General features: G+C 33.8%; 1 protein-coding gene across 1 annotated transcript; it reads left to right on the top strand.

Annotated features, from left to right (window-relative positions):
• Nucleotides 1-4,277: 4,277 nt before the first annotated feature.
• Smp_168730 (putative carbonic anhydrase) lies at nucleotides 4,278-12,416 on the top strand (the record flags this gene model as incomplete). The annotated part of the gene is made up of 5 exons (XM_018798102.1): nucleotides 4,278-4,416; nucleotides 7,843-7,994; nucleotides 8,430-8,771; nucleotides 10,294-10,453; nucleotides 12,358-12,416. 5 exons carry the CDS (start codon nucleotides 4,278-4,280, stop codon nucleotides 12,414-12,416), a joined length of 852 nt encoding a protein of 283 aa, XP_018653077.1.
• Between the last annotated feature and the right edge of the window lie 7,255 nt (nucleotides 12,417-19,671).

Genomic DNA, 19,671 nt, shown 5'->3' with positions numbered 1-19,671 from the left:
CAACTGGTGAATGGTTTCTCAAACTTCCTGGATCGGTTGAAGTTAAGTGCTCTGGCGCGTGACTGGTAGGTCCTCGGTTCGAATCTTGCGAAGCGGGATCGTGGATCGTGAGGAGTCTCACAATAGGACGAAACGGCCGTCCAGTGGTTCCAGGTTTTTCATGGTGGTCTAGCTTCAATTGACTCGTTATTTTAACTATCAATGTAAAAATATTTACAAAAACTTAAGAACCTTTCATCATATTTATTGAATATTTTAATGATCAAGTGTTTTGAATTGTCGAGTGGTTTTTGAAATACTCTGGCTTGAAACAAAGATGCACAAGTGTGTTGATGAACCATAATTAATTATATGTTCTTTATGAACAGAGTATGTACGTGTATATTATCTAACATTAACTAAATTCAACGAGATACGTATTAATTCATGTATCTAAATTCATATGACTTTTTATGAAGATGGTGATTGTCTTAGGTTGAATCCAGGAAAAATGATCACTTTAGGCGAGAAATATAAGGAACTAGACCTTCTAATGAATGTTTGCCAGGCAATTTTTATATAATAAAATAGTTGATTCCTTTGATTATTACCAATTTGGAACCTAAATAATTTCTTCGTATATTACCTAAAATAGAAAAGTATTCAAGTCTTCTTGGATTCCTGTTCCACACTGTATAGTAGAAAAACGATTTATAAAGGGTCTGATCGAACTACAGTTTCTATTTTTGACTTTTTTGATTCAAAAAAGAAGAAAGTGCCAAAATTTGTTGACACTTAAGAAGAACTATTCTCATATCAATATGTTTCGAAATGGTTAAGAAGGATTTCAATTGCTATGTTCATAGAATTTCAGTCAACTGATCTGATGACTCTATATTTCTTATGTTGTCTAGATTCATAGGTAAGAAGTGATGTAAAGAATTTAAACAAAAATTCTGGACGGACAGATCAATTCACGACAAAATGGATTTTCTAGTTTCGAGAATCACTTTCATAACATAAATTATTACTTATTTTAGTTAACTGTCAGAAATCGTGCTGAGGCACGTATTTGGATAAAACAATAAAGTAAAAGCTTTTCCACTACGTTTCAGTGTAATGAAACAAATATATATATATATATGCTTAAGACTGAAACTGGTCAGTCTCTTATTGGCCATATGTGCATACTGTGCGTATTGCCTCGATATTGCCTTAGTTCACTAGCATTATCAGCAAAGATGGATAGTGGTTAGCAGTGGAATCCAGGACGCGTGTTTCGTCCTATAACGCGATGACGTTTGAAGCGAAAGGTACTGGGTTCGAGTCCCAGAGTGAACACCAACTCTGCGATGCAAGTACATCCAGCTAACGAGTCCCAAATAGGACGAGACGCGCGTCCTTGATTCCACTGCTAGCCACTATCCATCTTTGCTTATAAATATACATATGTAATTAATTTTATAAAATGTTTAATAAATTAATTGTTTCCCTAATATTTCAATAGATAATGACTTATCAATGGTTAATTGGTATACAAATCTCCTTGTTATTTGTTAACTGCATATGTAATGGGTCAGGTAAGTGAATAGTTGCATATTTCAAATTAGTTTTATACTTAATTATCAGTAGTTTTCCGTATAAATTAGGTAATATTTTTATACATCCGTATGGTAAATGAGAACAGAATTAGGAGAGATTAATTATAATTCGGTACACACGCTGAAAATATTTTCTTATACAATCTGTATATCGGGATTACAACCCATAGGCTATTTTTTGAAATAAATTCTACTGAGATGGTGGAGAAGATTTGTAGCTCAGGTTGATGATTTTGATGGAGTTCTGTTCTCTGAGCTGGATGGTTCAGTCGTGGAGCTTTCATCGTTATTCTGAACAAAATCTTCAGCACAAGCGTCAGGTGAAAGTTAATGATGTCGTTCAGAATAACAATGGAAGCTTCACGACCAAACCATCCAGCTCAGAGAACAAAACTCTATCAAGAATCAAATATATTATTTTCAGATGATTTAAAATTCCATCACATGATTAACCGTACTTCAGTTATCTTTTTATTTGACACATCAGCAGCTTTCGTTAGTTAGAAAAAATAATATCACCCATAGAATTAGACAAGAATCATTGAGCACTTTTAGAAAAGTTCGTAAATTCCAAACTAGGTAAAATAATCTATGCATAACTTGCCTGTTTCAAATGGGTTTTTAAGCTGATACTAATCTGTAGGGAGAACCCAGTTGAAATATTGCTGTTTTAAAAATATAAAAATATAGTACGCAGACTAAGCATAAAAAGTGTCATTGAAACATCTTAAATATAAATAAACCAAAAATTTAGTTATGAGAAAAAATTAACTGAGGTTGCCTTCAAATGACCTACTAAGGCCGAGAGTGGGGATAGTTGGCTCTCCCTCTCGAAATGCTTTCATTCAACCACGCGTATACAGCCACTGCAAGGGAAGTCCTACTCACTGCCATCTCGTGAGCTGGGTGTTGATAACGAAATTGAGAGAACAAAAACAAATGTGCGGCGCTCTGAACGGGTTGGTGGACACGGAAAGTCCACCTAGGGGAGTTGGAAAACCCTGATTCCAAACCAATGGTGGATATGGACTCAATTATCCTTAAGGAACAAGTGGCGTATGAACCAATTATTGGCCACTGAGTAACATAGGAGTGCATCTCCTTACGATGCTCCTTGCCTCGTGGATCAGACCTTTAGACTGAAGGCTCGGTGTGTGGCCCCCTAAGAAAACCACCTGCTTCGGTCTGAGCACCTAAACAGTATCTTGGCCCACACATAAATCACGTGACTTGTATGGCGCATATGTATTCAGTGCCTCTTTGTACCAATATTCATCTGTTCAAATAAATAAAATAAACAAATGTTATTGGAATAATTGAGCTTAATATTTCATATTTTCACTATTCCTGGGAGACTTTCGTGTGACACAAGTAATTTTATAATATAGAAATGAAAACTAATGGAATTGTTATTCAGATTAATGATGACAGTTTGCAAATCATTAAACATAAAATTGTAGGATTAATTTTTCCAGTTAACAAAATGTTATCAGTTATATTCCAATTACCGCCTAGTTTTCATTAAGTAAATGTATTCTCAATACGAATGATAAATGAATTTATTTATCATTGCACATATTATACTTACTGTGAATAAAGCCAATTAGGGTTAAACTTAAGTTCCACATTAATTAGAGTTCTAATCAGTTTAAATGGTTAATCTATGAATACAATTATGGATACATGTCAGTTGTGGGTTTCTGTAAACAAGAAGTAAAACGATGAAGAGGCATTGTGATAAATAATTTCCTTTCCTTTTTTCCTCATTCTTTAATTATCCTCCTTACTTCATGCCATCTAAATCAATTATCGTTTGTGTTAGTTACTAATTTCCAGTTAATTTCTGGTTATCTATTGACATTGTAAAGCCCGAAAACTGAAAGAAAATGCTAAAAGAAATCATGACAAATTACAATATAAACGTGATATTTATTTATCAAAGCTCGATCTATTTAGTGGTAAAAATTAAACAGTATTATCACTAACATGCTTTCTGAATGTGTGGTAATATTCAAGGAAGCATGCGGTGATTGAAATGAACTAAAGTAGGGTTCGTTATAAGTGGTGAATTAGAGACGGTAATAATGAAAATAAGAAACAAACATGAATTGGATCAAATGAAAAAATGTTACGTCTAGATAAGACATATTTAGTAGTTGAAATCATGAGTCATTTGAAGCTAGACCATCATGGAAAACTTGGAAGCACTAGACGGCCGTTTCGTCCTATTGTGGGGCTCCTCAGCAGTGCACATCCCGCCTCTCGAGATTCGAACCCAGGACCTATCAGTCTCACTCGCAAGCGCTTAACCTCTAGATCACTGAGCCGGCATCCAACTAACCCCCTTCTGATTTATTTGATAGTAAGGGGTCACGTTTGTACAGGTTTAACGAATCAAAGTGGCTACCAAGAAAATAAAGCAATAGGATCAGGGAATTAAAGAAAATTGGAAGGGAATATAGTACTCTGCAGGAAAACGTTCTCTAGTGTCTATGTCTCTTCATTACATTTTTTCATTATCTAGCATATAAAGTTCATATAGCTTTTTAATTATTAACTGCCTGTGTAATCATAAAAAAAATTTATTTTTTTTACTTGTTGTAAATCCTTTTTGGGGGTGGGGAAAATTTTCTAACAGAATGGTCTTATACAAATATATTAACTGGACCAGAAACATGGCATGAACATTATAAAAATATGTGTTCAGGTTATTATCAATCACCAATCGATTTGAAGACAGATATATCTACACTTGATTTAAAATTAAAAACTGTGATAATTTATCGAAACACATCATCTACTGAGACTACTACAATTCAAAATAATGGTCACTCAGGTGAGTTCATGCTTTTTTTTTATTTTTCTGTTAAATTACCTTTTTTCAGTGAGTTGATATCTTTTAACAGACCTAGTTGAACTCCACTGGTTATTGCTTCTCACTAGAACTGCAGAAAATACTTCATGGAGCTAGTCACTAATGAGCATATAATCATTATCAGAAGGGGGTTTTGTGGAGATTTTAGTAATTTTTTGTAGTTGAAATCATCAGTCAATTGAAGCTAGAACACCATGGAAAACCTGGAAGCAATGGACGGCCGTTTCGTCCTATTGTGGGACTTCTCAGCAGTGCGCATACACGATTCCGCCTCTCGATATTTAAACCCAGGACCTATCAATCTCATGCACGAGCGAGTTCGCACATCTTTTATATTGTGTCAACATTTATATATATATATGGTTGTTGGATTGATTATAACTGAAGATAACAATAATTCAGTACTTCATACTTTGGTAGCAAAATATGTTAGTTATACTTCAAATTATGCATTGGTGAAGAATACTAGAAATCGATTGAATTACCTGTAAATTAAAGAATAAATTGTTCCTCATACAATAATACTTTACTAAGAAAGACAAAATCAATGTATTTTTTTCATTCCTTCAGTACTTTACAAGTACATTGTGATTTTTACTTGAAAAATGAAACATCTACCCATCGAATGACAAAACACTTATACGTAATTCACTTAGTATAGTTTGTTTGAATCTTCCCATTGATCCTTAGGATTGCAATTGGCCCTAAGCATCAATGGAAAGATTCAAACCAACAATACCAAATGAATTCAAACTTCACCCCATTGCACAAGAAAGTGGCTATCAGGACTCAGTAGCTGAGTGGATAAAGCGATGGCGTTTGAAGCGAACGGTACTGTGTTCGAGTCCCAGAGTGAACATCCAGCCGATGAGTCCCAAATAGGACAAAGTGACGTGTGTCATGAATTCCACTGCTAGCCACCACACATCTTTACTTATACTTAAGTTTGTCTAATATAAAGAAATATGGAAATAGGTTTCATGAATAGTAAAATGGATCTGACATTCAAACAACTGGTTAATCTTTTCCACTTCCTCAACATATCCATAAAATTTTCTTAAATTGCAAATCCGAAACGTGATATCTCTATCAGTCTTACATCGCATTTATTGTAAGCCAACTAATTTTACATGTTTGATTCAATTCATTACCTATATTGGAGCATTTTATGGACGTGACATGGTTTTCAAGTAAATGATTAAACTTACTCGTAAGAATTAACTTGGCCTATAAATGTCATTAATTTTAACAGCGAAGTATCCGTAACTATCATACAATCATGTGACATTATCATCTATTTAGAAATAACAATCCATGAATTAAATAAATAAATAGACTAATAGATAGTTCTCAAAGTTGAAATCATCAGTCGATTAAAGCTAGACCACCATGGAAAACTTGGAAGCACTGGACGGCCGTTTCGTTCTATTATGGGACTCCTCAGCAGTGCGCATCCACGATCCTACTATCGCGAGATTCGAACTCATAATAGGACGAAACGGCCGTCCAGTGTTTCCAGGTTTTCCATGGGGGTCTAGCTTCAATCGACTCATGATTTCAACTTTGAAAAATACTGAAATCTCCACAAAACCCCTTCTGATTATAATAGATAGTTGTTTTAAATTAGACTAATAAGGTAGTTAAACAAGTTTCTACAAGGGAAAAAAACTACAGATATGCCAAGTTATATTTACCCTTGTGCTCAAGTGTCCACACTCCTTTTCATAGGTGGTGTCTTCTTTGTTATTTTTTAACATTATTCTATAAAAAAAATTCCAAGTGTTGATGTTCGTAAAAATGTAATCAATGCTTGATTTTTTTGATGGAATTACATTCAGTGCAGACGGTTAGGTAAAGTATTTCTGTTCCCGATAATACCACACAAACATTTTAACAGTAGTGTGAATATTCAAAGTGTATGTCGTACAAAAGTTAGTTCGAAACTCGCTATTCCAGTTGTACCATTAGATATACTGATATATAAACCCTAACAGTCTTTATAAACAGTATAAACATGAATTGTGTAATGTTTCTATGGAAGTTTACTGCTCATACACTTTATTATCATAATAATTTGTTGACTAGATTGATAAATCATACAATTACTAAAGAAACGTATTAATCTTCAATTTCGATTCATTCCAAATTAAGTAGTTAGTTTTATTAGTTTCTGAATAGAACATCTTGCTATCACTATACACTTATCGTTTAGTAGTAATGGTCGGAATAGTCTAAAATTACTAAATATATAGATTTTCTTTCAGAAAGTCAGTTATAGATTCATTATTTAGCATTTACATAAATCCAATTATAGGGATAATGAGTTGGTGATTTTCTTTTTATATATAATGATTAGGAACAGATACATTCGGTCACTTAGTAGAATGGTATTGAACATATCGATGCACGTATAATGAAAGCCAGAGCGGTTTATGCCAATTCGGGCCATCTTTGGTGCCTTCGTGATGTTAGTCTAGCTGTGAAAAGGTCGGATCTACAACGCGTCGGTGAGAGCAGTTTCGTTCTATGCTTGTGAAACCTGGCCTCTCCGAGTTGAGGATGTTAGACGACTCTCTGTGTTCGATCATCGTTGTCTCCGAAGGATTGCCAACATCCAGTGGCAACCCCATGTTAGTAATGTAGAGGTTCGGCATCGGGTGTTCGGGCGCAGAGACGATAATTCAATTGGTGTCACCATCTTAAAACACTGACTTTGGAGGCTTGGACATGTTCTACGAATGTCGTCCCAGAGAATTCCACGTCGTGCATTATTTGCCGACTCTGGGGCTGGTTGGGAAAAGCGGAGAGGTGGTCAGTGTATGACATGGTGTCGTGGTATGAAAAGAAGCTGAAAAGGGCTAGCTTCTATTGGTCCTTCACGACTCCCTGACTGGGGCCCTAGAGATGGTGCAACACAGTGGCTAGAGACGTTATCAGATATGGCTCAGAATAGAAGTCAGTGGCGATCCTGCTGTAACCTTCTTTTACTTTCTTCATGAAGAGTGGTTATAACTTTCTGAACTGAAAGAGTCCTCTGGTTGTACATTTCAGTTCCCCCCATCTTGACTCTTCTCTTATTTCTCATCCTTTTTTTATATATACGCATCTTCCCCCTTTCTCTTTCCATTCTCATTGTTTTATGTGGCGTATATGTATCTGGTGCCCTTTTGTACCAATATGTATGTGTTTAAATAAATAAATAAATAAAAACTATTTGTCTGGTAATTTAAATTAAATATAATCAACACCGGTTGGGTTGTTTGGTCATATTAACTCAGTTTAGTAGTATTTATTACTACATGTAATGCTGGAAACATAGAATTTGTCGACTATAGTTTGTGACTTATAAAATCTTTTATGAATCCTATATTTATCTCCATAATTCAGCTGAAGTTAAATTTCCACGAAACACTTGGTTTATATCGTTTGATGGAATACTTGATTACAAATATGAAATCATACAAATGCATTTCCACTGGGGTAATACTGATGATCGTGGATCTGAGCATACAATTGATGGATTTAGATTTCCTTTAGAAGTAAGTCTGTAAATTATTGTCATTTGATCTTAACTTTCTTCTTCATACATAGCAAAACAATTCAGAGTGAAGAGAGCAAATTATCTATGTTTTGAAATTGCTAAGTTTTAAAGTAACACCCTTCACTGATGAAAGATTTCAGGTGTGATCATATACCTCTAAGAACCACAGTGATGATCGTTCATGAAGATCTTATACATCAACCGAATAAAAGCGAATATTTCTTTGTGTAAAATGACACAATTATGTAAAACTACTTAATCACAAAACAAACCTGATCAAAGTCTATTGACAATATAAACAAATAAAGGTTATGAGTAATTAGGTTTATTCACCAGCGAATAAACGCAAAATATGGAAACTAGCTTTAATTCTTATCAGTCATGTTTAAATATACTGTTTTTATTCTTAACACTAGCGATTATCCTATTGTAGGGACATATTGTATCGTTTCGAAGACAGATGTATTCTTCACCCAGTGAAGCTATTGGTCGACCAGGTGGACTTGCTGTTCTTGGTATCATGCATCAAATTGTTGAATCAATAAAATATGAACAAACAGCGTTCAAGGCATATAACAATTTTTCTGGTGTACTGAATTCGCAATTCGTCCCTCCAAATAATTCGACAATTGATGATATAAATTTAGCGCTACTTCTAAGCTTGTTGAATCCTAGTCGTTATTTTCGCTATTTGGGTTCACTAACAACTCCACCATGCACAGAAAATGTTCTTTGGACTGTTTTTATAGATCCAGTGTTAATTACACGTGAACAGGTAATCATAATTCTACGTTCACCAAATAAATTCGAGGTTCTCTGTTTTTAAGTGAACCTGATAATACTTAATTGAAATAGATGTAATATTTGTGTTTTTATGCCATAAATTTATTGACATAAACTAATCACTAATCAATAATTAACGTCATTCTGTTAATCCAAAATCTTTCGAACAATTTTTAATGTACTCACTATTTTGAGTCACTCAACATTAGTATGTTTTTTTCTATGATGTTCAAGGTTGAGAGTAACCGATGGAGGTGCCAGAATCCTCATATTGTGATAGCCGATGCTCATTATTTAAGTTTATTCAAAATCATCTAAGAATCAGTGTAGTGATCTGTATTTATTACGTGTTTGGATTTGAAAACATCTCTGCGAAGCAGAAACATCTCACCAATAGTTATATACTGATAAAGAGTCAACCATCAGCCGGTATAGTTACTTACGTATGTCGTCCAATTTCAAATTAATTAGTCCAGATGATTAATTATACATACAACAAATTGAACTCCACTTCACAAACAAACATATACAAAGAATATAGAAAGCATTCAGCAAATATTCTATTGTTCAGTTGCATGAATAACGATGTTCCGAAATGGAAAGTGAAATCCTTACGAGAATGAGGATTCCTGTGAAGTATCAAATAAACTATAATTTATGATTAAATTCATTCAGTATTGTTTGTTTGAATCTTCCCATCGATTTGTTAGGACTGCAACTGGTCAGTCTCTTATTGGCATATGTGCATACTGTGCGTATTGCCTCGATATAGCCTTAATTCATAAGCATTGTAAGTAAAGATGGATAGTGGCTAGCAGTGGAATTCAGGACGCCCGTCTCGTCCTATTTGGCACTCGTCAACTGGATGTACCTACATCTCAGAGTTGATGTCCACTCTTATACTCGAACGCAGTACCCTAGCTTCAAACGCCATCACGTTATCAACTCTGACACTCGAATTCAGTATCAGGACTCAGTAGCTAAGTGGATAACGCGATGACGTTTGAAACGAACGGTAGTGGGTTCCAGTTCCGGAGTAAACTATATGTTCCAGACACATCCAACTGACGAGTCTCAAATGGGACGAAACGCGCATCTTGAATTTCACTGATAGCCACCATTCATCTTTGCTTATAATACTTGTAACTTAAGACAATATCAAGGCAATCCGAACAGGATGTACATATGCCAATAAGAGATTGATCAATTGCAGTTTTAAACATCAATGAGTCATCATTGAGTCATATCATTTAAAGCTTTCATCCGCTAATATCTGCTATTGTATAAACTCTAATTAGGAAAGTCTGCAACTCTCAAATTATCTCAGTCACTAGCCTGATAGACTAATTCTAACTAAATTACAACTTATTTATGTGTTGTTTATCATTATTATTGAGTTATTAGAGGAATTTACACCTTAACAATGGCTAAACATGTATAAAGACTTCTCAATATACTTTATTACAGTAGTATTTAGTAGTCTTTAAATAATATTTGTATTATACCTTTTTCAGATTAATTTATTTCGTAATTTACCTTATGGTTCCAATGAAAAACAAACTAGAATGGGTGATAATTTTCGTCCTATTCAACTATTAAATCCAATAGATACACTTGCATCACGTACTCTATATCGAGCCACAGCATCAAGTCTTTCATTATTATCTTTATCAGGTATATTATATATCATGATAACCAGTCAACTTAGTGTGATATTTTTATAATTAATTGAACTCAAAAAACATTTATGCCCGGGATATTTAGCTTCTTCTTCTAGACCGAAATTCTTACCCTTCCAGTCTTTGAGTGAAAAGAAGAAAAAAAAATATTTGCCATTACTACTTTATAGAGTAAATTTTCTCTTTTTTTTATTTTCTTCTTTGTTTTGTAAATAAGTAATTGATCATTTTCCAAAATGTAATTGAACATTCTGATGTGCTTGATTTCACATCGAAATGTTTTCCTTTATTATTATATATTATGGATTACATACAACATGTAAGAGTTCCTTGATTAATTACCTCAGTACTTATTGTTTACTTATTCTAGCTCTTCATTAGTTTATTTTTACTTTCTTCTTCAAGATTGGAAATTATGTATTCATGATTCATTCAATGTAATCAATCATCAGTGAATAAGAAAAAAGATATTTAATCTAAGGATTTTATTTTGTTGAGAGTCCCCAAACGCTCTGGTACGTCCGAGAGTGGAGAGAGTCCGCTCTCCCTCTCGAAATGCTCTCGCATAGCCTCTGCCAGGGAATTCCTATTCATTGCCTTCTCGTGGCATTACTGTTGTTTACGAAATTGAGAGGATGAAAAGCGATTATCCGACGCTTTAACCGGGTTGGTGGACACAGAAAGTCCACCTAAGGGAATTGGAAAACCCTGATTCCAAATCAGTGGTGCACATGAACTCTAGCATCTTGAAAGCAAAAAGGTGCATGAACCTAGTCTTGAGTACCGGCTACCGTGGGACTGCATCTGCTTATGATGCTCCACTGCCTTATGGATCAGACCTTTAGGTCAAAGGCTCGGGGTGTGGCCCCCTAAGAAAACCACCTGCTTCAGTTTGGTCACCTGGGCAGTATCACAGCCCTCACACACAAATCTCATTTGGTTTGCGTGGCGCATATATATCTGTTGCCCCATTGTACCAATATTTATGTGTTTAAATAAAAAAAATTAAGTAAAAATTTTGTTGACATTATGTAATTATCTAAGTATTTTGTTCTGAAATTCATTATTTTTTTTACCTGAAATTTGATTACTAAGCATAATGTAAGCCAATAAAATAAGTAGGAGGAAAGTATATTTGTTGCAAGAAGTTACGAAGTATTTACAAAATAAATATGCATAACCATCAATCGTCTAATTGCAACTTTCGGTGTGTTCTGCAATCTGAACTGTCGTCTCGACTGACCTCTAATTGTCTGCCGAAACCGGGATTTTGGCGCACTGAAACTCTTCACTCCGCCTGAAAAGTATGGTCAACTTTGATGTAACGTTACGCTACACACTACTTGAAGGCAACCTTCTGAGTAGGGTCCACTAAAATATAATGTAAAATATAAAATGCGACAAATTTGCTGAGAGCGTATAAAGTAACAATTCTCTAAATGAAGATCATATTTTTAACGAATTGGCAAAGGAAGTTTTGAAAAGCTGTACTGTTATAATTTTAGTATCTATACTAGTAATGTACACATAGGGCCTAAAATTGGATTTACTCAAGAGCCTTCACATTGAGTGGTAATAATGGTACTTTTATACCTATTCGTTCAAATTTGGTTTGTTAGATTTCCGAATCCAGGTGATTTACTACGTAAGTTTTATAAATTACTGTCTTGCAGGATCATCCCCATGGGAAATCCAAGACTTTCGACTGAAGTTGTGGTTGTGGGCCGTTGAATTTCATCTCGGTGATTTGAAGATATTTTGATCTCCAAGACACCTAAAGAACCCTAGGTTGATTTCATTTAGGTTCATGGATGCTCACTTGTACAGAAGAAGGCCATATTAGGAGGATAAAAATATCTGGTTGTCTTTAATTTGATACGGTTTTTCATTAAATTTCAGACAATCAAGAAGGTCAACTTAACATTGTTTCTGAAATCCGTCATCGTATGACAGGTTAAGAAGTTGTAAAACATAGTACACCTGTAGACGACCACAATAAACAACTTCATTGCTGACGGTAGACTTCAAGTATGAAAACTCTCACTTTGCACAAGTTTTAATAAGTGTTTCGGAGAACAAGGTTTTGAACATACTATATTGAAGTGAACTCAATGTTATCATCTATTGTTTGCGTTTCTACATAAAAATAATTTTATCCACAGGTTTTACTGATGACCCTTTCTTCAGGCAATGACTCTTACTGTATTTTAGCCAAAATTTTAAGTGTTGTCATGAACTGCAATTATCGCCAATACACATGAACAACTCTACAAAAAGTTTTGCCAGTGAGTCTGGGAGTGATCATACTAATTTTAGACTGTCTATTAGGAATCAGTCAATTCACAGTTATGAAGTCATTCATTTCGCAACCGCCTTTGCGATCAGTATTACGTCATTTAGGTATTTCACTTAAAGTTTACTGTTCTTATGATTCATCTGAAGTGAAAATTACGGATTAAGAAAGAAATAGAATACTTATAGGTATTCGTTGGTTTTAAATATATTATAGAACTGCTTGTAGAATAAAAAACCTTTATATTAACGTATAAAGATTATGAAGAAACAACAAGCATTTCAAAGCGACAGATAGTGACGTTTGAAGCGAAAGGTACTGGGTTCGAGTATCAGAGTGAACATCAACTCTGAGGTGTAGGTACATCCAGCTGACGAGTGCCAAATAGGACGAGACGCGCGTCCTGGATTCCACTGCTAGCTACTATCCATCTTTGTTTCAAATCTAGTATGTTTGCATGGACAAATGAAAATAATGTTGATGAATGAAAATATGATAAATCAATTTGGAACGTTTACTGACTAAAATAAGAATTATTTAAAATAAAGAAATTTGAACTTCAATTATGTTAACATTGAATAGTCTCTCTATATTGACCTTTTGAACTATCTTTCGAAAATCCATTCATTGAAGTATCCTTAACTTATCATCTTGACCTTCAAAATTACAGATGACTGATTAGCTATCTTGCATAGCGTTTTCTTTCGAATTTTCAACACTCTCTATACTTTAAAGATGTTCGAAAAATTCTAATAATTAATATTTTAACAATTATTCAGTGAAAATAAGAATTTAGTATACATTACATCATGGAAACTAAAATGTAGTTCTAGAATTGCTCATGTGATCTTGACGGAATTTCAACTAATCTCTATTAGCATACATAGATCATGTGCGGACTGTCTCGATATTTCCATTTTTCATAAACTTTCATAGAATGGATGAATTTGTAGCTGATAGGGAAAGCCAGGACTCGTGTTTTGACCAAATTGAGATTAGATACACTTGCATGCAGTGTCGATATTAACATCATCATTTGAACCTAGCACCTTTAGCCTCAAATGCCCAACATGTTATTCACTCACCTACTGAATCTAGAAAGCCGCTTAAATATTATATTTATATCATGATTAGAAAAGATTTCAGCTATCCCGTTGCTGACAATCCTGACGGGATTCCAGTAGGTCTTTTTATTGAAATATTTGCACGCTAAGAAGATCACACGTTATGCGTTTGAAGCGAAATATACTGTCTACGAGTCTTGGTGTTAAAGTGAGCACTGACATCTAGATTCACTTAGCTAACTAGTATGGTATAGAACTTTTCGCTTATATACGATTGCACAAAAGCAAATGATTACTCTCTACATTTATGATTTTACTTGATATGTTACTAAGTATGTGAATAAAAAGGTTTTGGTAAAATCGGGAAACAATACTAAAAACTTCTATTTTTCAGTCAACCAATAAACTCATTAATATATCTTTATATTTTATTCGTATATGAATCAGACTGATAGCTTGATTTTTCCACACTGACACATTTATGCCAATTATATTTTGTCCGAATACAATATATTCCATATACAATATAGATTCAATAACATGTTACTAGACATTTGGTAAGCAGAGTACCAAGAATAAATCAGCTTGATAACAAAACAACCTATTGAAACAAGAAAAATGTTATCTTTCAGGGTAAAATGAATTTCCAGTTTCCAAGCTGACATGTTCCATATTATTATATCAGGAAAAGAAATCAAGAAAACGATACATAAGAAAGTCGGAATAATAAGGACAAATGCATTGAGAAAACAAACACAATAATTATGTTCATAAAGGGATGAATGGGATTGTCTAGGATGAAAAAATATGAACTGACTATATGATTTCAGGAATGCAGCTAAATCACCAAGACTGATTTTCAGACTTTGTCACTGAACATCCTTAACTAAAACTTATAATTATCAAGTAAAATTAATGAAGGAATTCCATGACTCCACAAATCGTTGAAAATAATATTTAGTGACTTCATCAGGATGGTGCCGTCTTGGTTCGATCCCTTCTAACTCTTTTTTTAGTGTAAACAAACAAAAATCCATAAGTATCAAACTTAATTCATAATTTTTCATTCAAAGTCGATATGGTAATTTACTACAGTATCTGAAAAGTATTACAAAAAGTTAGATTTGTCCTTAACGATCATTTTAACCATACAAAATGATAGTAAACACTTATGGAGTTCATTATATCTAATGTGTTAAGCTTTAAACTTCTTATAAAGTAAAAAGTTACCAAGATAACCAGTTATATTTTTATGATTTCCAAAAAAAAATAAAAAAATTCTTGGAAATAACAGCCTATACAGATATAAATGTTAATACCTTAGTTACAAGGATAATAATGAAAAATGAAACCTTTTTTAAAACAAAAAAGTAACACATAATTTACAAATCTTGTATAAAATTTGATCATAAAACTATGTCTATATTATCAAAAAAGGATAAATATGAAATTAATTATTCAACTATACAATTTCTTAGTTTTATTTTAAACAAAGATGGATAGTGGCTAGCAGTGGAATCCAGGAAGCGTGTTTCGTCCTATTTGCTTGTTAATTAAGGCTATATCGAGGCAATACGCACAGTATGCACATATGGCCAATAAAAGAACGGACCAGTTGTAGTCCTAAACATCAATGGGAAGATTCAAACAAACAATACTAATTGAATTTAAACTTCACCCCATTGCATAAGCAAAGGCTATCAGGACTCAGTAGCTGAGTGGATAACGTGATGGCGTTTGATGCGAGAGGTACAGTGTTCGAGTACAAGAGTAGACATCAACACTGAGATGCAGGTACATCCAGCTGACGACTGCCAAATAGGACGAGACGCGCGTCGTGGATTCCACTGCTAGCCACTATCCATCTTTACTTACAATGCTTATGAATTAAGGCTATACTGAGGCAATACGCAGTATGCACATATGGCCAATAAGAGAATGGACCAGTTGCAGTCCTAAACATCAATGAGAAGATTCAAACAAAACATTACTAAGTGAATTTAGTTTTATTTTATTTTTCTTCTGTTTTCATTTACATTAATATGAAATCGAAATACGAAAAAAATTATATCAGGCCATTATTAATATTGAATATTTACATACCTGTTAAGCTTAATGGCGAAAATTTTTATTTTTTATTTTGAAAAATATCCATCAATTATAAATTGAGGAATTTCGCCAACAAAAAAAAGTAAAAAAAAATAAAGAAGTGAAGTACATAGAAACAAAAGTACATAGAAATAGATTCATCTGTTACAAATTAATTTATACTTGATATTTATAATCAGAAGGAGTTTTGTGAAGACTTCAGTATTTTCATAGTTGAAAGCATGAGTCAATCGAGGAGTCCCACAATAGGACGAAACGGCCGTCCAGTGCTTCCAGGTTTTCCATGGTGGTCTAGATTCAATCGGCTCATGCTTTCAACTTGATATTTAATCAGTCATTTTTTAAAAGATCATTATTATTATTATCAGAATAAGGTACATTATGCAGTAAATCAGTTTCTCAGCTTTGATTATGTACTATGTCTATTTCATTTCATTGAAGTATCTATTAGATTTAATGAATAATGTCAATAATATAAGTTGTAATATTGAATTGATTGTTGAGTAGAATAGAATTAGAAAATAAGTCACTTGTCAAAATCAAATTGAATGTTTTAGATTTGAATTTTTATGCTAAACAAGTCAATGAATTGAAATTTGACAAAAAAACATATCATGATCATCTGATAATGCTATATACTAATTCAATGATTATCCTTAAAAACAAAAATTAGTTTTATATTCATTAAAACATTGGATTTTGATTTTGTTGCTCATTAGTTATATAGCTCTTGACTGATAGACTCTGGAACGAGACTGGTAGGTCCTGTGTTCGAATCTCTTGAGGCGGGATCGTGGATGCGCACAGCTGAGGAGTCCTACAGTAGGACAAAACGGCTGTCCAGTACTTCCAGGCTTTCCACGGTGGTCTAGCTTCAATTGACTCATGCTTTCAACTATATATAAAAATTACTTGGAATCTCCATAGAAAACCCCCTTATATAGCTCTGATTAATAACAGTTATTCAAACTAAAATGGAGAGAAGGTCGTACCATAACGTAGAAAACAACATTTATACAAGCTCTAGCCAAAAGAGGCTGCGAATATGGAAGACTGCAATTAATAGACTGGGCATAACTCAAGAACGGTAAATCATATAATAATAGTCGATGATTCAAAATAAAGCTTTTAATAGGAGGAACATGAATATGCATAGTTTAGTTATTTAATAATTATACAATATACATATATGTATCGTACTAGTCCATAAATACTTCTCAAAATTTACCATTCATAATTCTCGTTGGGATATAACATTGATGTTTTAAAATCCCTGACCTTATTCTTATACACATATATATTTACTTAAATCTTAACCACCAATTCCTTAATTATGAAATGCTATTTTTACTTTTAAAAAACTCATTGCTGTTTTCTTTTAGTTTACAGTTTAAATCATTCTTGTTACATATGTTTAACCTAATACTAAAGTATTTTATAATCTCCTGTTATACACAAGTGGATTTATAAACAAATATTCTCATTCAAGTCACAATGTTTTTTATCTAAGCATGAATTCTAATGAAAGTTAATTGAATTTTTAAAGTATCTAATCAATTACAAAATAGCCCAACAAATAGTTGCCATCAATTTAATTCTCATTTTCACTCTACAGTTTCATTTTAATTAAAATAAATTCAATAAAAGTTATTTCAGGGATAATTGATATCATTGATGAGGCTAGTTGATCACTAAATCATAAACAACTGTCAAACTATGATTAAAAAGCTGAATAGAAATATTTTAAAATGATTTTATAGTTGGTATAGGTCATCGACCTGAATCAACATTAGGTTGAACAAATACTCAATAGGCATTCAACCAAATAGATTATGGTTAAATGCTAAGTGTATACTAAAACTAAGCTTTTAAAGCATTATCATAGATGAACAAGGAATATCTAATGTAAACAATAAAGGCAAGGATTGGTACTGAATTGGTACTGGATTGAAACTGAAAACAACTGTCAACCAACATTGAAGTTAGAATCTTCAATACGAACGTCAAGAGAGTTCTACTGTACGGAGCTGTAACTTAGAAAACTACCACAACGACCATAAAAAATGTGCAAGTATTTATAAACAGATGTCTACGCATGATAGTCAATATCCGTTGGCCGGATACCATCAACAACAGCCTTCTGTGAGAGAGAATAAACGATCTTCCAGCTGAAGAGGAAATTAGGAGTAAATGTTGGAAGTGGATAGGATATACCTTGTGAAAATCACCAAACTGCATCACGAAGCAAGCTCTAACTTGGAATCCTGAAGGAAAGCGGAAAAGTGAATGGCCGAAAAAAACACTTCAGACTTGAAAAGGATGAAGAGCAACTGAAAGCAACTGGAAAGGATTGCTCAGGACAGAGTTGGATGGAGATTAAATATTATTCTGTCTACGGACTTACAGAATATAGATTTTGTAATATAGCTAGTGCCTGAGTTTATTATTACGGTTGCTTATATACTGTATATTAACTTGATTTCTTGGTGTTCAGCTAGTAATTAAGTAAAATGATTAACAAAGTAGTTGCATAACTTTCATAAATTACCAATTCAATAAGAGTAAATTACTATCTGAAAATAAGTCACACAAAGATATCTAAACGAGTAACTAGGCAACTGTCAGACTGTAAAGTGATTTCTTAAAAAAAACACTGGAAACTGTCATACGTTTTTGCACACAAATCTAACCTCCATTTTTATATTTTGAAAATCTTCACTAATACATGTTGAAAGCTTCCTGTTATATCCTAATAAAATTCTGCCATTTTCTTAAAATTACATGAAACAGTTATACCTTGGATATTTCTTCAGTCATAATTTATGATTAATCTATACTCACTTTTACTAAACAAACACCTATAAAGCTAACTCGATTTTATTCTGGTTAATCGCTCTGACGTGAGACTGGTAGGTCTTGGGTTTGAATCTCGTGAGGCGGGATTGTGGATGCGCACTGCTGAAGAGTCTTATACTAGGACAAAACGGCCGTCCAATGCTTCCAGGTTTTCAATGGTGGTCCAACACTAATCCATTCATGACTCCTGATTGTGTTAGGTCATTAGGATACATTCATTTAGACACAATACTTTTATTTTCAACATGAATAACAAGAATGATCTAATTTCTAGTCTTCCTAGTAGTGACAACTTATAATGTAGAGGAAGCCAAAGATAATATATCAGAAGTTCGGTTCTTTTATGAATTACGATACATTTACTCTCTTCATGTTTATTTAAACTTACTTACTTACTTACTTACTTACTTACGCCTGTTACTCCCAATGGAGCATAGGCCGCCGACCAGCTTTCTCCAACCCACTCTGTCCTGGGCCTTCTTTTCTAGTTCCTTCCAGTTCTTGTTCATTCTTCTCATGTCTGTCTCTATTTCTTGGCGTAATGTGTTCTTTGGTCTTCCTCTTCTCCTTCGACCTTCAGGATTCCATGTGAGGGCTTGTCTTGTGACACAATTGGGTGATTTCCTCAAAGTGTGCCCAATCCACTTCCAGCGCTCCTTCCTGATTTCTTCCTCCGCTGGAATCTGATTTGTTGTCTCCCACAGTAACTTGTTGCTGATAGTGTCTGGCCATCGGATCCGAAGTATCTTGCGTAGACAGCTGTTAATAAACACTTGTATCTTCTGGATAATGGCTTTCGTAGTTCTCCACGTCTCTGCCCCATACAGAAGAACTGTCTTGACATTTGTATTGAAAATTCTAACCTTGGTGTTGGTTGACAATTGTTTTGAG

This window comes from Schistosoma mansoni, chromosome 6 (genome assembly GCF_000237925.1).
Source record: "Schistosoma mansoni strain Puerto Rico chromosome 6, complete genome".
Lineage (NCBI taxonomy): Eukaryota > Metazoa > Platyhelminthes > Trematoda > Strigeidida > Schistosomatidae > Schistosoma > Schistosoma mansoni.
The sequence above is the reverse complement of the archived record's forward strand: the minus strand, read 5'-3'. Positions and strand labels throughout refer to the sequence as shown.